We start from the raw sequence: 23,626 nt of genomic DNA on the forward strand, positions 1-23,626 counted from the left end.
ATAACCAGTTGCAGTGGCCATAACATTATGACATAGAAAATTCACATTTCAGAACCAAATGATGTCTCTTGGTAAACAGGATTATATAAATGTTTATTGATAGGGAAGGGCATTGGCTTTTGTTGTTTGTTTTAATCTTCTTGATAAACCTTTCACATTTTAGGTTATATATCATTTGTTAGAAAGAATGAAGAAATTTTAACTTATTATAATTGTTGGTTAGGGTTTCTAAAAAGATGAGATTTTTGTGGGTTATTAAGCAAAGCATATGGAAATGCATAGTTATTGATTCTGCTTCAAAAAAAAATAAAAAAAAAATCCACAAATATGAAAAGCCAAATAATATTTAAGGGATCAAAGAAAACGTGTTTTCTATACTTATACGTGGTTCAGAAATGAACTACATCATATTTATGATTGACAAGTGTAACAAAAAATAAAAAGGATGATTTTTTTTTTAAAGAATGTTTTGCTATAATAAAATAAAGATAAAATTATTTATGGATATACATATATAGGTACAACAGAAATGTCTGATAATCCACTGGCAGAATATAATGATAAGGAGATATGGAAATCTATTTCTGTTTTTTCTTTTGCTTGCTGTAGGCTTTAAGAAAACCAAGAAACTGGCCCATATCCCCAGGGGAACAACAACAAAGAATATGACGAACTTTAGACACAGATGGTTATACCAAAAGATGAAAAAAAAAAAAAAGATAAAACAGTTAAGTCTCTGAGCACAGACTTGCATCTGTAACTTGTAACAAGGATAGAAACGAAAGAAAAGATGCATTTAACTTTATCATGGATGAATACTCTGAGATAAAATAGCCCTCAAACTTTCAACTAAAACCAACTTTTTAAAAAAACTAGGGAAGATACAAGAATAGTGTTAAGCTGGTACAGCCTGGATGAAATGCAGTTGTTTTTGAATGTTTGATAGAGCTTCAATTATCTAACTGTCTCATAACCTGTTTGACTGGCACTTCTGTTTCAAAAAGACTACCCAGAGAGAAAGTCTGCTACCTGGGTACCTCTGAAGTTCCTCTCGCAGTGAACACACACAAATGAATCTACTATCTCTCCTGACACCTTACTTACTGCCTTTCTCCTATTTCTTATTTTCTTACATGCTTTATTTTGATTGAGTCCACCCTCAGTAACTTTGCAGAAGACACCAACTTAGGCCCAAGTGTTGATCTGCTCAAGGGCAGGAAGGCTCTGCAGACGGATCTAGGTAGGCCGGACCGATGGGTCGAGGCCAAGTGTATGAGGGTCAACAAGGCTAAGGGCTGGGTCCTGCACTTGGGGCACAATGACCTTATGCTACAGGCTGGGGGAATAGTGGCTGGAAAGCTGCCTGACAGAAAGGGACCTGGGGGTATTGGTCAGTAGCCAGCTGAATATGAGCCAGCAGAGTGCTCGTGTCGCTCGGAAGGCCAACAGCATCCTGTCTTGTATCAGAAATAGTGTAGCCAACAGGACTAGGGAGGTGATTGCTCCTCTGTACTCGGCTCTGGTGAGTCCACACCTCGAGTACTGTGTTCAGTTTTGGTCCTGTCACTACAAGAAGGGCACTGAGGTGATGGAGCATGTCCGGGGAAGGGCCTGGACAACAAGTCTTATGAAGAGAGGCTGAGGCAGCTGGGGTTGTTTAGCTTGAAGAAAAGAAGGCTTAGGAGAGACCTTAATGTACTTTACAATTACCTTAAAGGAAATTGTAGTGAGGTGGGGATCGAGGGGAAATGCCCTGAAGTTGCACCAGGGACGTTTAGGATGGATATTAGGAGAAATCTCTTTACTGAAATTGTTGTGTGGCATTGGAATAGGCTGCCTGGGGAAATGGTTGAGTCACCATCCCTGGAGGTTTTCAAGAAACATGTAGATGTAGAACTTAGTAGCACGGTTTAATGGTGGAATTGTCTGTATTAGGTTAAAAGTTGGACTAGATGATCTTAGAGGTCTTCTCCAACCTGAATGATTCTATGATTCGATTTAAATGCTGACTATCAAGCAAACTTAAAGACTCTGACAAGCTTTCTGTTTCTTCTGTATGAGGAATTTATTGCTAGTTTTTCCTTAAACTATATTTGGTCATCCTTATGGTGTTTTGGCATGTAACCCACCACAATTTATAATCATCTCTTATTATTTTTTTTTCATCTGGACATTACTTCAGCTATTTGTTTGGCGTCTTTTTGCTTCAAATAGTCTCCATGCCACCTGTATGCATTTATTTTTCTGCTGTCCCTTTTAGCTTCTCATTTAACATTATCCCTCAGTAATCATGAAGGAACCAGAGTGATACTGTGAACATACCATTTCAGGATTGTGGCCTTTATTAATGTTTTGAGAGAGCTGCCTTTACAGTGTCAGCAGATTTAGTACTCTGAGATTTGTTATCACGAAAGTCTAGATTTGTTGCTGATTCTGGGTTCTTACAAAGTGATTTTACCCTTTTCTGTTTTGAGGAACTTCACTCAAGAGCCTCCACAAATCGCATAGTAGTTTCTCTGTAAGCTGAATCAATGCTTAACAAGAACTTAAGAAATGCTCCAGTTGAAAACAGTACTTAAAAATGAATGCTTAAGATGATAGCATTTCTGCAAGACTGCAGTTTCATAAATCTCTACATCCCCCAAAAAATCTTTCACTGTTTGGCAACGCATGCATATTTATTCATACTGCACCATTCTAAGAAAAGCCTGACATGAAAAAATCCAGGTGAGAAGACATCATCATCATTACTGGCTTTCAACTTTCTTCTTTACTTAGAAGTTGTTTAAAAAGACTCTCCTATGTCAATAGACATTCAACCTTTTTTTTTTTTTTTATCATCAAATTTAAGATTAAATTTAAAGACATAGCTAGATGTCATGAAGACAACAATTTATTGACATCTTCATATCTAGGAACAAAAAAACCAGCTTATCAATGGCCATACACATCCTAACAAGTTATTTTAATACCCTTTCTTATATAATCTCACTGAATAGTTTTATATCTGCTTTCCCATGTTTATGGTTTCTCACACTGATACTTTTTGCTAATGCCATGATATATACACTCAGGTAATGCATGACAATACTTTGTGGGTGTAACAGCATAATTTCTACAGTAAAAAAATGAATAGTGTTCACTAAACAATGCAAAAGTTCAATAGTAATAAATGAGAATAACTGAAACAAACAAACAACAACAAGCAAACAAACAAAGACAAAATTCAAGTCTGTTTGAAGGTTGACAAATTTGATCTTTACAAAATCCCAAGAGTTCCCCCTTCCCTCACTTTCCATCCACAATTATTGCCTACAGCTCTGAAATAATTTAAAACTACTTCCATATAAAGGCTCAAAATTGAATGTAAACCCAATTTCCATGATGATATTCTCATATATTTAAAATACTTTAAATCCAACAATCACTTGGTACAGATGGATATGGTACTCTCCTCTATGGATGCCTACAGGAAACAAAACACTCCAGAACATTTTCTTCCACTCTTAATTTCTGTGGGGACATCTATTTCAACAGCCTACTATTGCAGCAGACCTACTTGTGATTTCAGTCACATGGGCTTTTTTAGTAATAGACAACCATGACTTGCAGATAACAATCAGGTATATATCTCCTATGTAATGGGGAAGGGCATGGCTTATAAGATGGACGAAATGTACTGAGGGAAAACAAAAAAACAAAAAACAAAAAAAAACAATGCTATAAATAGCACTAGTGATTTCACCTTGTGCCTATATTTTTAACAAGTTGACCACAGTACATTCCCTAACACTGTATAGCTTAGCTGTAGGACTTAAAAAGATTCAGATTTTTATAGGGGGAATATAATATTCTGGGCGTGCACATGCAACACTAATTAACCCTAATCTAAATATTGCTCCCCCCCCCCCCAAAAAAAAAAAATGCAGTCACATGCATTTGCTACAACTTCATTTTCTAATTAACAATACGAAAATTAATCATACTCACTATGCAACTCTTATTTTGATGGCAGGTCCTTTCTGTACAGTGAGGCAGATATGCAATCATCTAGGAGTTTCCTAACAGCATTTTTAAGTGAAACAGTGTCCAAACACACTGATTTGTTAGATCTGACATTTTCTGGAAATTCCTCAGTTCATAAGATATTGCCTTTTGCAAATGCCTCTCAGGTTCTGAATGTGAGTGATTAGTGTACTGATATGGGAAATAGTCCCAAAACAATAAGAGCCTCCAAAATAATCAACTGATGTTTTCATTGGAAATTTAGCAAATTAGGTCCAAATCTCTTCTCTATTCTAAAATGTTAGTGTAGTCTGAAGAAAATGAAATTTCTTAAACTATGAAATAACCTGGTAATTTAGGATGCTGGATACTCAGGTCCAGGCAAAATAAAATAAGAGAAACATAGGTATTTTCTAACAATCAAGTGCTTTCTACCTTGATTAGAGTGTTCCTTCTATGTAACTGAAAGGGAAAGGATTTTTTGTTATTGTTATTATTAAATTAAACAAAAATAAGATCTTATGGCCATTATTCAGTCCATCTTATTTACACTGTAGTTCTCTGACATTTGAGCTAATGCAGTATTTGTTGTCACAATGCATGAAGGAAACCAGATCAGAATAGCTATAAAACAATGAGATACCTATGTAATGTTTTGGGGCAAGAATATATATTTGCTAGTAGAAGTACAAAAGTTAGGTTCATGATTTCTGGGTTCTATAGCAATTCTGAAAGTGTCTGTAGTCTCAGGCAGAAAAATGCTCTTGCTAATTCTTCAATGCTCTTCCTTTCCACAACGTACTTCCCATTTTCACCTGTTCCACAGCTGCTCTTCTCTGACCCCATATCTCAGTCCTACTCTCACTGGGAAGCCAGAAGTCCTCACTGCCCTGTTTCGTGCAGTCCTCATCTCTTTGTCCATCCATTTCCTCACACAGCTCCTTGCTCCTAGACATCTCCTGAGGTCTGTTATTTGCCACTTACAGCAAAGCTTTATGCTCTTCCCTTCCAAAGCATCCCTGCTCTACATCTATGTTCCTTGTTCCCATTTTCTCCATATTTTACTCTCTCTCCCAAAACTTTTTTTTTCTTCACTCTCCTGGTACCCCATCACTGGCTTTTTGACCTTCTAGTCTTAATATACCCCCCTCTCCTTCTTTTCCTGGTTTCCTCCAAACCCCTGGTTACTTCTCTCCCACATCAGCGAGCTCAAGCAATATAGTTGTCTATCAGATGACTTTCCAATTTGATCTTATTTCCTACACCATCAACAGAATTTTTAGATCAGACAAGTAAGTATTTAAACTCCACCAAAGGCATAGGGTGTAGACCTTAGAAATTATACTATACATTCACCTTCCAGAGCACGAACACACAGTGTGATAGGTATGTTAGGTCACTGTTATAAATCTGCAGCTTGAAAAAGGCAGTTGCTTTTCTCTTCTGTCTTAACGCATGGTAGTCATGTATAACACTTTATAGCCATAGTAAATTCTTCAGCTGTAGAAGTAAAGCTGTGAACTAATAGTCAGCAGTAGCCCCACTCAAAAAAAAGAAAACATTTCATAGGTTATATTTTACATTGTTTTTACTTTTCTCTACTATGTAGAATAAATCTGAAGGACATTTTTTAGTCTGGGACACGTAATTTTGTACAATGCAACTAGGAACCTGGAAGAAAAGTCTAAACGTTGTTATAATAAAAATAATAATTTTAAAAATCAAATTATTGCAGCAGAACCAGATGGGGTAAACTAATTTTTAGACCACAAGACACACGATAACAAAATACTTTCACCGTACCGTAAACTTTGGACTAGAAGAACCTACCAAGTGCATTTGTACCTATTAAGTAGGCACTTTTCTTACACATAGCATAAAATTATTCCCATTAAAATGTGTTGACAAAGAACACTGCCAAGATTGAAGCTTCCCAGGGACTAAATCAAAGTAGAGAGTTACAAAAAAAAAAAAAAAAGTTTGGTGTTAATTAAAGTTAAAATAAACTATTCAATGAGGAAATTACCATATGTTAATTAGCAATAGGTTAGTCTCACGATGATTTTGAGAAAAATAGATTCTCATGAAATGCCTGAGATTTTTAGTAAGGATGAATAACAAAATTGTTGCAAGTTGAAATATACAAAGAAAGCGTATGCAAATAAGGTGTCAGAGAATAAGAAGTCAAATAACTGATGAGCACCTCTGTTATGAAATAGAAGCCTGAAATGTTCCAGGAAACATTTTTTCTTCTTCACAAAAAAGCAAAATTAAGTTCTAGAGCAGGTGGCTGCCTGATGGCAAATAAGTAAGTAATTCAAGGGAAGCAGAAGCTTCCCCACCACCACTGTAGAAAACAGTAAACAAGGACACCTGTCCTCAGGTGGGCTAGCCATATGCCACAAGTAATTAACTCATTTGAGACCAATGGCAGATTTCTCACCTGGACTAGTCCCCACAAATACATTATCCTGACCAACATAAACACTGCCCCTGTGATACTGAAAACCTGTGGTATGAAGGTGTTTAAAGGGGGGGGTTAAAACACATGTGCAGATGTAAATTTGCCACTATTCATCAATAGCTAATGACAAATCTGAAACTAGTCTCCTATTATTGTGGAAGGATTAAACATAATGACTAGGTATTTTAAAATAATTAACTTCTAATCCAAGGCCCTTGCAAGATCAAGGTTGCAAGTGAAATAGCCTTGAGACAACCAAGAGGAAACACTATGCTGTTTTCATGCTGGGAGGTCCTTCAATCCTATTCAGCAATGAGAAGTGTTTTGGTACTGGTGGTGATTTGGGTGTCTATCAGTAACAAACAGTAAAAACACTGAGAAATATTACTTTCATTCTCAAGCAATAAAGTACTAAACTGCATATTTATGTGTCGTAACAAATGTGTTGACAGCAGAACCACAGAAATATTGTATAATTTTGTTTGTAATTCAATAACATATACAGGAAGGTCCAAAGGTTTTCCTTTAAGTGTTTGTTGTTAGTGTTGTTGGGTTTTGTTTCTTTGTTTTGTTGTTGTTTTTTAACTGATCTTATGAATGCTATTATCAGAATTCTGAGTTGTTGATAGGTAAACATGATAGAAAGGGACTCATTTTCAAAGATAAAAAATATAACCATCATTTCTTATGCAGAACAAGTAATTGAATGAATTAAAAAATATTTCTGAAGCTATATGTTTGAGGCCTTGAAACTTTCCCAAGGTCTCTTTTGACTGTGTACTGCAGAGGGATTCTGAGATGCACCAAGACATTCCATGTGTTAGTTTCCAAGCAGAGAAAACCTGGGGACATAGCGAAGATGGAAAATATTGACACAGCCTAAATATCTTTGATCTGTGCATGGATGCTTTATTTACCTGTCCAGCTGAGGTATTGGCACATCCAAATTAAGTATATAAAACTCACAGTTTGAACAAAAGTCTGTACAGTACATTTTCAATTCTTTCTATCTCACTGTCATCTTTAACTGAAGGAGCGTCTAACCATTAAGAGGCACCTAACACTGTGCTGCCACAGAATTTCCAAATTTATATATGTAACGTACTTTCCTTTCATTTCATTTTATTAGCTTAGTTTTGTATATGTGAGAGCATGTGTGCAAGAGTACACACACCAGATCTGTTTTGCTTCACAATGGTTTCCTGAATCAGCTTCCAATATCTTAAGTTTAGGACTTAATTTGGTATGACTCTGTACCTGGTACTTAACATCTTAAGAGTTACAAAATAAAACACTGTATATTAAGCAACCCTTACTCAATTAACCTAAGACCATTATTCTAGTTTTAGTACTAAGAGGGACGTTGTTGTTAGAGAAAAGAAAAGGAAAAAAAAATCACAATAGAATCAAAATGAAGTAACTATTTCTCAAGAATTTTTAGTTAAATTGTAGCATTTATGAAGTTACGGAACCCTGACAAGTAGAACATACAAACATATTCACGGGAAACTAACAACCTAGATTGTTAAAATTTTCACTTACAACACTTGGCTTCATCATGGCTATTTGAACAGTCAGGTGTAAAATCACAGAGTTTGTCAGGTGAAATACATTGTCCATCCCCACATGAAAAAAGTCCCGGTGGACAGTAAAGAGATGAAGAATTAGTTTCTGCCATTTCTGTTCCCCCTAAGGAAGTAAGGAAGGAAAAATAAAAATTAAAAAATAATAAAAAAAAAAAAAAGGAAGAAAAATCTGGATATATCACAACCGATAAGAAACACGTCTGATACCTTGTGCTTTTAAGCTATATATCATTCACCACAATATTCAAGCAGATGAGGGAAAAATTATCAAAAAAAAAAAAAAGATTTGAATGGCCTGGCTCAAGTTCAGACGCAGGGTTCTGTGTACAACCTCTGTCTCACAGAGAATCAAGCAACCTGCTGTGGTCCCCATGGCTGCGAACAAGTTTTTCACAAAATCTTTCTGCTATAGCTGTGGTCTCTCTGAGTTCAGTACACAATGAAAATTCCAATAAGCCAAAATTTTTGTGTTGCACCACTACTGGCTTGCAAACTACACATTAGAAAACAACCCAAATTTCAATGAATGGGGAAGAAGGGAAGGGAAGGGAAGGGAAGGGAAGGGAAGGGAAGGGAAGGGAAGGGAAGGGAAGGGAAGGGAAGGTATTTGACAGTGATGATGGAAAAACCCTCTTGCCCTAAAGATAATACAATGGAATTTGCTCTTCAGTGGAAGATGTAAGATGATTTGCTTCTGTCCCTGCATCCAAGTGTGTATATGCACAGGTTCTTGTAAGTGATATCTGGAAACTCCCACCATAACTTACTTCATAGAACTACTGCAAACTACCTAAAGCACCTAGTATGTAATGTAGGATGAAAATTTTCATTATAGACAGTTCATTAGCACAGATGGACATTTTCCTCAGATTATTCCCTTCTTTCTTACAGGTGTCTTGATACTGTCCATTGAATCCAATTACACATAGCAGACATAGTGGAAAATGTATTGAAAACCACAGAACTTACCGTCACTTTGTTGCCTGAAAGCTGATGCAGCTGGTAGTGATTTATTTACAACTCTACATTCTTCTGTTATACCGATGTCATCAATAGCAACAGTAGCATTCATTGTTACAATGGTAGCTCTGAAAATAATCTTTAAAAAAGAAAAAAAAAAAAGAACAGAAAAAAAAAAAATAAGCAAGCTTATTAATGGTGACATGATAAAAAGACACATATATTTCTTTATAATTTAACTCTCTCTCCACACAAGAAGCAATACCACCTACAACCACCTTTGATTATCAGCCAGCAAAAACTATGATTGAAATTTGATCAAAGTCAGAAATTTATTTCTGACAACTGTCGAGCCCATAACTACATTTACTTATTGAAAGTTATGTAACCCAGGAAACCTTGCTTCAATCTCAGGTGATAATAGCCATCACTGCTTGAATGAACCATCTTCCTGCTGGAACTGTTAAAAGTTATACACCTTTTAAAATGAGCTGTTCAGGGTAATCAGACATGGTGGTTTACAACTATATTTAATTGAGTTCTATACTATGTCTGCTGAAGTGAATGAGATGTTTCTGTGCAAGAAATCTATTTGTATATATCTTAACAACAACTAGAACAACAAATCATATTTCAGATTTTCTTCCAGCTAGTAAATTCATTCTTCATTCTCCCCATTTCTAGTTTTCTGCTTATAAATGCAGATAAAGGTACGGTATATTATTTTAGAGAGACGGAGAGAGAGGTTGTAGGGTTTTTTTGGTTGGTTGGTTTGATTTTTATTTTTTACATACAGTACCATTAATATAAGGATTATAAGTATACATTTGCAAATACAAAGAAATTTTCAGATCACAAATGGAAGTTCAGTTAAAACTTATCAATGATGAGAAACAAGTGTTCATTCTTTTAGATTGTTTTATAGATGACAGACAAAAGGAAGAAACCAAACCAGGAATTTTGATGATTCCTCTACCAGTTCCATTCTGAGCTTCAGAAAAGTCTAGCAGCCTGAGATTATATAAAAATAAAATTAAACTAAAAAAATGCTCATTATTTCTGAAATTAATGCTCTAAATTGAAGCCCAAGGATCTGCACTTCTCTTGCCTTTAGCCAACATAAATAGGCCCTCACTTTTTTTGAAGTTCCTTTTATTTAAAATGCTGTACTAGTGTTTCTTGGTTTTGTTAAAATAAAATATATATATATATATATCTTTACTGAAATCTAAAGCACAGGAACAATGGTGTTGTTCTTTAGTAGCTATATCTACTTAAAAAGATGAACGGAATTCTTTTTTTGATGAGCACTAAAGAATAGAAGTTCTCTTTTCATATTTTATTGTGAAACTAATTTAATTCTAAATACCAAGTTAAGTAAAAAAAAAGCAATGTAAATGTAATGAAGACAAAGAAAATGTAATTTCTAATTACCTGAAAAGGTAAGTCCCCAGCTGCACTTTCTATTGGCATAGTCACCTTTGTCCACTGCATCTCAGGCAATCCTGAAATGTCACACAGTTTTTCCAAATTTCCATCCAGGGCAGTTCTCTTAAAGACAGAAAGCTGGGAACCATGAGACAGCCGATACCAAAATCTTACCTGTTGAAATAGTTTTAAATCAAACACTTTAAAAACTATATCATCAGTCTGCAATAAGTTCAATACCAACTCAGATACATACGCTGTAACACAAAAGGATTGACAGGTCTATACAATGCCTTGACATAAAAGAAAGAGATTTATGAAACTATGGTGTGTCAAGGAGCAATATTATGTCCAAAGGTAGAGCTACAATAAAAAGCAAAACTTACTTTAAAACTTATTGTATCTGTCAAGGGGTACAGACTAATTGATATGACCTCCCTTAAGTTCTTTTCAGTTCAGTAAGACTTGGAAACTTCTCAAAGATTATTTTGCTCTGCGAATGCTGAATATAGGGTAGCTTCATGAGTATGTTAATCTCTGAAGTCTTACAGTTGAGTTACTTATAAGTAGGGAGCCTTATGATCCTATTCTTCCACAGTCAATGCAAATTACACACAGACAATACTCTATCAGTAACATAACTAATCAGTAACATTCTGATCGCCTGAAACAAGTGGATTGACCACTACATGGGAGGAAAAAATATCTGTAGCAGTGAGGCTACAAAAAACTGCTTACCAAACAGAAAATAAAGAGAATCCTAGCACACTATGCCTGTTCTGCAATACTGAATAAACCTGATATATATGTATATATATGTGTATATATATATATATACACATTTTAAAATACTACACAGACAAAAATTCAGCTGAGAACTGTAGGGAAAAAGAATAAGATTTTCAAAGGTAAGTCCTTCCTCCTTCTTCACATACTGAAGGACTAAATTTTCAGCAACTGCAGACTTTCTACTTCCCTGCAAAATCTCTGATAAATCTTGAATCTTAGTGAAGGTAAACCAAGCTGCTGTGCAGTTTTCTGCCCGTCTTCACATGATCTTACACCATGCATCTTGGATTGTCACATTATATAGAGAAAATTTCCTTAAATTTGCTTTTTATTATTCCCCCCTCACATTGCATCAACTTTTAAGCAAACTTAAAAAATGCCGACCATTTTAGGCTAACAGCTAAATGAAGCCTGTCTTTTGCCTCAGGACAATCACAGATCAATGTGTTACCCAGAGTTCAGTTAGACACAGGAAACAGTAGAGGTCTTTTATTTAGGTGAGACAGCTGACACATAATACTTTTCGAGAACCTGTTGGGACTATTAACATGCAAAACAGTGCAGTGTGTGTGTGCGCATGTAATTTTTACTTAATTTATTGTGAAGAAATACAATTTCTAATCACTGATTAGGAAAAAAAAAAAGAAAACAAACGTCCTCTGAAAGCATGGATCACCTTGTTTACAGGATCACAGAATCACAGAATGGCTGAGTTTGGAAGGGACCTATGGAGATCATCTAGTCTAACGCCCCTGATGAGCAGCGTCACCTAGAGCATGTTGTGCAGGACGGCATCCAGGCAGGTTTTGAGTATCTCCAGAGAAGAAGACTTCACAACCTCTCTGGGCAGCCTGCTCCAGTGCTCTGTCATCCTCACAGTAAAGAAATGTTTTCTCACATTCAGCTGGAACCTCCTGTGCTTCAGTTTGTGCCCATTGCCTCTCGTCCTGTCACTGCACACATCTGAAAAGAGTCCAGCTAAATTTTCTCAACGCCCTCCTCTCAGATATTTATACACATTGATGAGGTCTCCCCTCACTCTTCTCGTTTCTAAGCTAAACATGGGTGCATCTCCAGCCATGTCCCCGTCAAAGTCTTCTTACAAGCATATCTTCCCTGCTTGTCCCCAAGACATCTCCCCAGCCAAGTCCCTTCAAATATCTCTTCCCCTAGAGGCCACTGCTTTTTCTGAAGGATGTCTGAGCAGCAGCAATGCTCAGAATAACTTATTTTCAGAACACTAAATCTATGTAAAGCATGGAAATAAACATTAATTCATAGATATATCATGGTCAATTCTATTTATTTATTTATTCATTTATGCTAAGGGAAGTAGTAGTTTTAGGATAACCAGTCTTCGAAAGGAGTTTTTCCTAATTATCACATTAACACTTATGTTAGAGCTGTAGGCTGTTATTGTGCCTACCAAGTCGAAGAGCAGGACCGGTCAATTTGAGAACTCCTTACCTACAAATCATCAGCTAATAATCTGAAAGTCATCATGCGTGTGCATGCACTACCTTTCACTTCACTCACCAAGTTTAATCCCTTAAAAAGGCAAGTGCATGAAAGATACAATTTTTATGTATGAAAGGAGAGTTTCTTTTGACTTCTGTTACACAGGACAAGGTAGATCAGCAGTTACTGATGGAAATATTTTTTGTCACAACACACTACACTATTTTTTAATCATCTCCAGGCTTCATGGTCCATGGACTTGGTCTGTCAGTTTCCCACAGTACTCCTTTTTTCCCCACTCATGGAAATTATATATTGTGTAATCTCAAGATTTTAAAATAATTTTAAATACTTTCGTGTAGCTTTTTTCCCCCAACAGACATCTTAAGGGAATGCAGCAGGTATTCAAACACTTTTCAAAATGAGCTGTTTGAACAGCTAAAGAGTCAAATAGCTTTTCAAATTATTATATTTTTTCTGGGTTTTCCTTACATAAGAATAAAACTACCTTTGCTCACTGTGACTACATGTTCTACTTCAGGATGACTTTTCTGTCCATTAGGAACATAAACAGAGCTGGGACTAGAAATTTGTTTCTACAGCTCTTAAACCTTGAGTTAAATGAAGATGTTTCTTACCTGACAACTACTGAAAAACTCAGCTACAAGAAGCTGCACAAAGAATTTAATTCTAAGCTTCAATTAACTAGTAAGGTACAATGTAAAACTACTATCCCTCAACTCTGATTTTCCTTTTTTTTTTTTTTTTTTTTTTTTTTTTCTTTTTTAACCCCTGGAACCAAAGAACTTGTAAAGCTTTTAATAAACATAGATCTCTATGCAGATCCCTTTATCCTCTCAGTGGGACATCCAACATAGGACAACATCTCACATTTATACGCAGAGAGCATAACACACCAATACACTTCCTAATGAGCAACCACTATTCCCTGCTCTTTCCGAGATATAGAAGTCCACAGGGGAAATGTGGCAGAAAGCCAAGATTCCAGTCTTCAGAAACACTCTTTTTTTCAGACCTGTATAGCTGGATAAGAACTTGCACTAGTTTTTGGTGAATCTCAAAACTTTAAATACATACAGTATGTGCATATTCAAAATTGAAAATAGCTAATTTTCTGACTTTGTACTAGTGAAGGGTATGTACATCCCTACTGCACTTATGTTTATTTGGAATGCAGAGCCAACTCTGCAAGATGTCTTAACTGGAATGATTCATTGATTCACACACCAGTTGCGCCCAGCTAACCTTAAGGGATTCTAAGATAAGTTCATTTGAACTTGAAAGGTGCTTATCTACCCAGTATCAAAGTCTACAAAAGAGATGTGAAGCTGCCTGAATGAATGCACTGTGTGTATAAAGATTGTTGGTTTCCCAGGTCTCATGCAACATGCAGGGTTCCAATGGGATGCTGTGAGGCCTTCTGTGTTCCCTGCAGCACCATTCTGCTTGATTTCATTCTGCATCTATTTTATTTCTGATTCTTTAGAAGAGTATGATGACATGTGAAGATTAAGAAGTGAGAGACTGTGTTCAATGATAGCAAGGTGTTCTTAAGATTATTTGTTGGACTTTCTATGTGCTGTTCCTCCATATATTGTTTAGTGACTTTTATTTCTGAGGAAAAAAAAAAATTCCTAAATGAAATTACAGTTTTTATTCTAAATTGGGTTTGAAAAAGCAACCAGTCTCAATTTTATTCCGTTTCTCTGAAGCCTCTTTTTAACCACTAACACAGGAAAATGATTTTGATGTGCTTTCACTCTTTTCCTTTCCTCTTATGTGACTTTTTAAATCAGGAGGCATCATAAAGTAGCAGAAAACATAACTCTGGAATCACATATCTTAACATCTCCCCAATATGTCAGAAGGTTTGAAAAGTTAAGTAATGGAAAACTAAAAAAGACTCAGGAAAAAAGAAAATGCTTACATAAAGATGTACAGAATCTATTCACTTTATTCAGTGAGCAAAAAGAATAAACAAAATGCAGTTAAAAGCCGTTATATATGTATTTATTTAATTGTATATATTGCTTCAATTTCAGTTTTGAAATAATTTTGTCAAACATTCCAACATTTTAATCATAAAATTGTATTTTAATTTTTCCTTCCAGATTTTTTTTTTCTTTTTGAGCACTCCTGACCCCTTGTTTTTGCATTCCTCTACAGAGGTACAAGATACTTGACCAAAAAAATCACTTCAAGGTAGGCTTTTAATGACTGCACAGATCAGCTTAACAAACATCCCCCTCTAACTATTATTAAAATTTAGTATATCTGGAGCACGGTAGCCAACTCTCTCCAATCACTCCAACTTATTTAATCTGTATACCAACCACAGATCTCCAGGAATGGAAAGTTGGAAGTAGGAGTATTTTCTGCTTACAGACAAGAGCATGATGATTCTTTGCCAGCTTTTCCTCATAAGGCAGGCTGATTTGACTGTGAGATGATATGACCCTAATAATGTTGTCCAGCTATTTTTTTTTTCACAGCGTGGAAAACTCCGAAGTATAGCCTTAAATCTGAGTCACCTTGTGAATGTTTTAGAAAGAATAATAATCAGATATAAATGTAAGTCAGTAAAGCAGTAAAAAAGCCTCCTGAAACTCCCTCCTCCCAAGGAATTAGTGTTTTGCTTCTTCTGCTGTTATTCAAATTGAGCTAGTTTTTCTGCAGCAATACTAACAGCAAGAAAAATACCATAACATGTGACTGATAGCTTACAAAGGTGGGGACAGTTCATATCAAACTGTTACCTGACAGCAGGAAAGCCCAGGGGACAGCTTGACAAGGAAGGGGCTCCCCAGATGAGACATGGCCATCTTTGTGTACATCTGACATGATCCATTGAAGTAAATGAATGTTCCTGTAAACAAAATTCAAAGAAATATGAGAAATATGTCATGCTCCAATGGCAAATAATTACCTCTGAGAGGTAACTGTGTTCTGTGAGGCACATGAAGATTATTCATAAATGTAAACAAACGGAACAGCATTCCCTTCAGTTCAGCCCCTGTGGAGAAGGAGGTGGGAGCTGTACCAGGCTATGACAACCAATATCTATATAGGCAAAGACAAAATAGAATTGCTGAATGCTCCTGCCTCTTTCCTCAGCAGTAAAATTAACAAAGTCTAGAGATGAGGAAAGAAAGTAAAGAAAAAACTGTTATTTGGGCAGCCATTGCTAAAGCCATCTCATCATGGTGCCTGCAAGCACTTTAACTTTAGGAAATATACACAGAGCCCTGCAAAGGGGGGTTGACATGCTGCTTCCACAAGGGTTTTATTGGGCAGACCCGCCAGATGCACCTTTATCTGCCCTCTTCAGGTAAAACCATCAGACCCTTGTCCTCAAAATGCTACAACTACATCCCATCGCCTTGTTCACACTGAGCCCCTCCAATCTCAGCATGGTCTGGAGAGAGCTCTGCAAGAGCAGAGCGCACCAGAGATCAAACAGCATAGACCTCAGCTGGGATCCCTAAAGGACACATTTTAATTGGCTTAAATAATGTTACAAACAGAATTTGAAATAAAAATTAATTTCCTTTAGGGTACAGTATTTACTCTCAGCACAGCCCAGACAGTTTTAAGCATGCTAACAATGTTGCAGACCATGGGAGCCAATGGAATAAGCTATATTTTCTCATGGGGTCCACAGACTTGACATTGTTGTCTGTGCTAGTGGGGATGAAAGCTTAATTAAAGATCTAATCTGAACTCTGGCAAACTAACTGCCTTTGGATTTGAACTACAGCAGATGTGCTTCAGACAAAGGTAGGAAAGGATAAACATCTTCAAGGGGCCCTAAAGCAGCATATTTTGAATGCCGTCAGTGCTGCCTTCACTGAATACTGAGACTTTTTCATGAAAGTCTATGCAAAACGACACTAAGGGCTCAGTCTTGTTTGCGCATTGATATTACACACATATTGCCTTACATCTTCGAAAATCAGCTATTGTGCTGCCAGTCATACTCCTTAGCCATTTATTTCCCATGGATACATAACAAAGCAGAGGGTTAGGTCCAGACCCACGTGAATAATCGCATAGCTGTAACAAGGCCAGTACAAAGAGGTGACCGTTACCGCCCTGTGTACAAACAGGCATGCTGCACGCTGTGGCAAGAGGGAAGCTCCCCTCATTGCAATGCAAGGGTACATCAAAGGATCCTCTTTTAATTTGCAGCTGAGGCTCTACAGTAGCCTCATTAAGATCTTCATTAACCAAAATTTGCTGCTGCCCTCCCCAGGAGAGAAGAGAGATGAACACTCAGTGACATCACAAGCAACTATTTAAACCTGAAGTACTCTGATTTAACATTGACAAAAACTTGCTCAAATTCTGAAAGCCTAATTGCACAGCTGGGATGTGTCAGAAGCAAGCACAGTGATAGATGGGTACAAAACCACCCCAAGAAAGACCTTTGCACTGACTTACAAGGGTAATGCACCATTACTGGTTTGAGAGATGCTGTGAGGTAACCTTGAGATCTACCCAAGGCAGAGACTTCAATCTGCAGCCTGCAGCTCCGTATAAAGACACAAACCCACTATGCAGTGATACAGGTATCAGGCAGCTTAAGTGCAACAGCCCATATCCCATATGGCTAGTTTAACATGATGCTTAAACTGCCGAGCAGATATTTCTTCAGGCCACCTTCGTTATGACCACATCTCACCAACACTTCAAATAACCCTTCTGGGAAAGACACAGTCATATCAGTGCTCCTTTCTGGAGCTGTGAGCATTGGAAAGCCATAAGAAACTAATACTTGCAGAGAACACAGTAATGCAGATTCAGTGGTCCTCATGAGTGACAATGAAATGAAATATTAAATAGCTACTCCAAAAGTGAATAGCAGCCATTTGATGCACTTCACCACTTGGGGACCAATGGAAAAAGGGTATGTGATCATGCAGTTAGAGGTATTGTACAGCATGCACACATAAAATTACACCCCACTAAGGCTTGCTCAAAAATAAAATAAAATAAAATAAAATAATCCTGGGATTCCTCTGCTTTCACATGTTTAAGGTGGAATTCTTAGCGTTTTGCTTTCCTTTAATGTGAACATATGAGAGAAGTGTGGAGATCTGGCTGTAAGACAATGTATCCTTTAAAAAGAAATAAAGTGATATTGGACTGTAATCCAAATTTTAAAGTAATCTAATCTCTACTGGAAGCAGGATAACAAATACATTTTAGTAAAATTAAAGTCACAGAATATTTAGCAGTATTATTTGACAATGACAAGCATAGTGGGCAGTTTAATTTTAAACAGTATACTAATAACATTTTCATTTTGGAAAAAGGCTTTAAACAAGCCCTCTGTTGGAATCAACTTTTTCCAGCTGAGTGCATTTTATAGCAACTATGGGATGAAGGAAGAAACACTGGTCAAAGGATATTACACTCACTCTATTTATCCTAGAGAAAACCAATGAAATTACCTGTGCTCTACAAAAAGCTGCAGTGATATTTTGTCCAAATAAGATTTTAAAAAACAGTCCCTGTGTGAATGCTGGATACAAAGGTGCTTACCATACGTGTGAACAAAGTTAGCTATATCAGTTCAAAGGGCAACATCTCAAAAAAAAAAAAAAAAAAAAAGTTACAAAGGCACAAAGGCATAGTAACCATATCACATCTAAGAAAAAGTATCCCTGAAAAACAAACTTTCTGTAATGTTACCTATGTTATATACGTGGTATATAGCAGCATACATTTCAAACTCAGTTTCATCAATCTAACATCATTAAGGATAATTAATATTTATATATGTGTGAGTGTATATATATGTAATCTCTCACCATGTCTAGCATTAGTTGTATGATCTCCGTCACGGAGTCTGCTGTCCAGTGGAGCTTCTTCTTTCATTATGTGCCAGTCAGCATCACCTGTGTTCAATGGCTTCCATCCACAGAAGTCAGTCTCAAAATTACATATAGTGTAATTAGCTGTTGTACAGAGAACAACAAGAGATCATTAAGTTGAATTTGATGCAGCAGTTTAATGCCAGATCTATCAGTGATTTGTATTTGGATGTAAAAGGAGTTTTAATCAAAGAATCTCTGGTATGTTTCACTGAAATGTGTATTATTCAGCTGGAGAAGTTATAAAATACAGATAACAAATCAGGAAGGTCCTTCCATTCTTAATCAAATACAGAACTGTGAAAGAAAGCACCTCGAAAAGAAAAGAAAAATATATCCTACTAAGGATGAGACCTGTACATAGGCTGCCATCAGATTATGAATGGGCAATTGCATTTTTTTAAAAGATAAATTTTCCTGGAAATTTAATTATGAGTGTATAGGAAAAAAATCAAACATATTTAGTGGTTTAAATATGCTGAAAGTAAAGATAAATTAAGCTGCTACTTATTTTATTTTTGGAAATGAGATTTAAATTTTTGAATTATTTAGATCTTCCGGAAATTATGTATTGCAATGTAAAATAACAGTTTCTCAGTTGATATGGATTAGACCAACTTATACTCTTGCATTTCTTGAAATAAATTAATTATTTTGCTAAAAGAATAGTATAATATGAGAGTCTTCTTTCCTAGTCCAGAACTGTTGGACACAATTCTTTGGGCTGCTTAGCACAATTGTAAAAATTACTTTGGAATTGTACTTGGCACTTTCCAGCCTTCATGGCACATTCTTTCCATCATGGGATGCATGGGAACACCACAGAGCTGCTCCAGGGGAGGTTCAGAGTGGACATTAGGAAAAAATTGTTAACTGTGAGAGTGGTCAAACACTGAAACAGGCTTTGTAAAGAGGTGGCTGATGCCCTGTGCCTGTCAGTGTTCAAAAGACATTTGGACAATGCCCTCATTAATATGCTTTAAATTTTGGTTAGCCCTGAAGACATCAGGAAGTTGGACTCGATGATCTTAGAAGATTCATTCCAACTGAATTATTCTGTTCTATCTTATAAGCCTCAGACATAATATTACTCTAATTTTGAGACTGTACAAAACCAAAATGAAATATTGCTTTGCTGAAGCATCATCACATTAAATTTCAGTATAAAGTTGTTCCTGGCATAAGAAGGTTATTTGAGCAGTCTGTTCTTAATGTAAAAATAAATCACAGAATCACAAAATGGTTGAGGTTGGAGGGGACCTCTGGAAATCATCTGGTCCAACCCCCTGCCAAGCAGGGTCACCTAACGCACATTGCACAGGATCTCATCCAGGCGGGTTTTGAATATCTCCAAGGAAGGAGACTTCACAACCTCTCTGATCAACCTGTTCCAGTGCTCTGTCATGCTTACAGTAAAGAAATGTTTTCTCATATTCAGATGGAACTTCCTGTGCTTCAGTTTGTGCCCGTTGCCTCTTTTCCTGTTGCTTGGCACCACTGAAGAGAGTCTGGCATCATCCTCTTGACACCCTCCCCTCAGATATTTGTATACATTCATAAGATCCGCTCTCAGTCTTCTCTTCTCCAAGCTAAACAGGCCCAGTTCTCAGCCTGTCTTTGTATGAGAGATGCTTCAGTCCCCTAATCATCTTCATAGAACTACTGGAGCGAGTCCAGAGGAGGGCCATGTCCCTCTTGTACTGGGGAGCCCAGAACTGGACACAACACTCCAGGTGTGGCCTTGCCAGGGCTGAGTGGAGGGGGAGGATCACCTCCCTTTACCTGCTGACAACATTCTTCCAAATGTACCGCAGGATACTGTTGCCCTTCTTGGCCACAAGGGCCGGTTGCCAGCTCATGGTCAGCCTGCTGTCCACCAGGACCCCCAGGTCCCTCTCTGCAGAGCTGCTCTCCAGCAGGTCAGCCCCCAGCCTGTAGTGGTGCTTGGGGTTATTTCTCCCTAGGTGCAGTACCCCGCACTTGACCTTGTTGAACTTCATGAGGTTCCTCACTGCCCAAATACCAGTATCTCTTAATTGGATTCATAATGTTTATTAAAATTCAATGGAGTATGTTTTTCTGTTTGGTGTAGTATATTAGTTAAATATGGAATTTGTTTAACTTAATTAATTAAAGAAGGCTTATGCTTTTGACAAGGTTCCTTGTTAATTAGACTTTGATTGTTAATACATTAAGGTAGAATATGCAAAATGATATCCCAGACTAAGCTGTTTTTCTGTATGGTAATTAGCATGCCTAGGCATTGTTCTTTGCTTAGCTAAGCAGTCTTAATATAACCCGTGTGATATAAAAAGCAAAAATGCTTTGATTAAATCTCTCCTTTCTCTGGACTTTCTAAACCTTGTATAAGTTTTTTGACACAAGAAGCTGACTGAAGTGACTGCACAGTAATATCAAAAAAGATACCAATAAATTACCATGTAGACACAAGCAACCTACTCATATACTAAACAACTGAAAACTTGCTTCTAGAAGGTTAGAGGCACCAGGACAGAGATAAAATCATGGTTTACATATGAAAGAGAAATCAAGATGGCATTAATGGTTAATATTTTACAGACTGATAGAGCATTTAACTTTTTTTTTTTTTTATTATTATTATTACTTTTCTTTAAAAAAAATGTTATTACAGCAATATGAAGAACAGGGTCTTCCACATGCTCATGACAGCAGATCTGTTGTCATTTAATGTGTCTCAGTGTCAGGCTCAGGGGTTTCCATTGGTTCATAGTGAAAAGGTGACTAATGAAACTACATTAAGAAATAATATACTGGCAGAGTTGGCAAAGCAAAAAGGCTGTCAAACAGAGCCCATCACTGCCCTTGATGGTCAACAGGAAAGAGGGGAAATTTTGTGAAATTGTCATTTCTGAAATTATTAAGCACTAGTATAATTTCTTCTAACATGTTGTGTTTAGAAAGAAATGTGTAAACATGGTGTTGTGGTTTAACCTGGCGGGCAGCTAAGCACCACACAGCCATTCACCCACACCCCAACCCCCTCAGAATGGGGAAGAAAAATGGGAAGAAAAAAAAAAAAAAGTGAAAGCTTGTGGATTGAGATAAAGACAGCTTATTAGGACAGAAAAGAAAGGAAAATAGTAATAATAATGATAATAGTACTACTAATAATAATGTGTACAAAACAAGTGATGCACAATGCAATTGCTCACAACTTGCTGACCACTGCCCAACCTATCCCCGAGCAGCCAGTACCCCCACCCTGGCCAGCCACCCCATGTTAATTGCTCAGCATGATGTCAGATGGCACGGAATACCCCTTTGGCCAGTTTGGGTCAGCTGTCCTGGGTCTGTCCCCTCCCATCTCCTGATGCACCCCCAGGCAGCTCACTGTTGCTCTGCAACAATTAAAACATCAGCGTGTTTTCAACATTATTCTCATACTACATCCAAAACACAGCACCCTACCAGCTACTAGGAGGAAAATTAACTCTATCCTAGCCAAAACCAGGATGCATCATCTTTTTCCACTGCTGCTGTATTCAACCCAAATGACACATACTCAGAAAAAGACAACTCCAAATCAAAATATTTAGCCCAATCGTTTTTTCAGACTAAGTCTGAACAACACTATTAAGTTATTAAGAACATTAATGGTGGTGGGTTTTTTTCGTTTGTTTGTTTGTTTGTTTTCTGTGGGGCAAAGAAAAATGTCCAGCTCCAGTTCAGTATATGTTATATATTCACTATATGTGAAAATGGATGCTACTCTTTTTTTTTTTTTTTCTCCCATTACATGTGTGTTTTTAAAATGACATTCTATATAAAATCATCAAATCATCCTGTGATCAAAGACTTTGGACAAGACACACTTACTAAGTCCAAGTGTTCTACCATATGTAGTTTCTGGAAGTGATACTTCATGTTAATTAACAAGAGTTTTAAAAATATTAACATGTTACAGAACAGCTAGGCTATAAATGCAAGTGAAGCTTAATTGCCTGAGTTAACAGCGTGACTTTAATTTTATCCCTACTTAATTCTCAAAAACTTGAGTGCTTGTAAATGTTTAATCAAGCACAAAAATAATTAAATAAATAAAACTTTGCATTTATGTTGACACACAAATCTACACGAGAGTTTCTTGGTGTGTTTTTTCATTGCTCCAACATTAATAAACTCCTTTCTTGTCAAAACAGTGCATAACTTTTACTATTCTCAGCCTTTTAATATGTTTCTGTTTAAAATATCGAGTGATTATAGGGAATGTTTCACCATCCATAGTTTGAAAATAAGTGACAACACAACCAATATTTCTTGAGGAGTTGTACTGCAGTTATGTAAGTTAAACAGATGGTAAAGCATATTTCTGGTATATATATTCTCTCCTACTACACCTCTTACCATCAGAGCTTATGTTATTTGTTTCACTGGGAAGATTTCACTAGATTCAAACTGCAGGAAGATTTTCTATGTTCTGATAGCAAACCCAGCGAAGCCTCATTTTTGGACATTCATCTATTTATATTTCAGCAAATGAGAAGGAAATTTAGAAAGGAAACAACAACTTGCACTTATTTTAATAAAAAGCCAAATTTGAAAAAGTAATCTATTTTGTCTTGTGGATGTATCAGTATGTCTCTACTAGTCAAGGATTAAATTATTACAGCAGTTCTGCAAAAGCAATCACTCTGAGAAGTAAACTGGAGAAAAATGTTCCCCAAACACATCTACTTGAATTTCAAGAAATAAGTGGAGCTTACTAAATTCATAAAATACATTGGAAAAGTTTTTCAATTAACACAAACCATTTTTTCCACATGTTCTAAATGATAATAATAATAAATAATAAGTTAATACTGTTAGTGTTAAGAGAAACTCATGTCAACACGGTCTGAAGAGGGTAGGCTTGCATGAGTAAACAGGTCCTTCAAGAAAACTTCCATGCTGAAATTGTCTTGCTTAGATGTTGTTTCATTTTATCAAAATAAAACCGTCTCATTAAGTGGCTACAGCCCTGTACCAGTACAGTTGTCTTTATTATGAGGTTGTGAATC

The 23,626-nt window shown here is 36.6% G+C and overlaps 1 protein-coding gene across 1 annotated transcript in view; it reads right to left on the reverse strand.

Moving 5' to 3' along the window:
* MALRD1 (MAM and LDL receptor class A domain containing 1) overlaps positions 1–23,626 on the reverse strand; it is a 265,114-nt gene that overhangs the window by 207,866 nt on the left and 33,622 nt on the right. Inside the window, exons 12-15 of the mRNA XM_040550276.1 lie at positions 18,525–18,671; positions 15,468–15,577; positions 10,450–10,617; positions 9,025–9,154 (exon numbers count right to left, since the gene is read on the reverse strand). Of these exons, the coding sequence (XP_040406210.1) occupies positions 9,025–9,154; positions 10,450–10,617; positions 15,468–15,577; positions 18,525–18,671 (555 nt within the window). The remainder of the gene's footprint in view (positions 1–9,024; positions 9,155–10,449; positions 10,618–15,467; positions 15,578–18,524; positions 18,672–23,626) is intronic.

The sequence above is a fragment of the Cygnus olor genome, chromosome 2 (genome assembly GCF_009769625.2).
Source record: "Cygnus olor isolate bCygOlo1 chromosome 2, bCygOlo1.pri.v2, whole genome shotgun sequence".
NCBI classification, from domain to species: Eukaryota; Metazoa; Chordata; class Aves; order Anseriformes; family Anatidae; genus Cygnus; species Cygnus olor.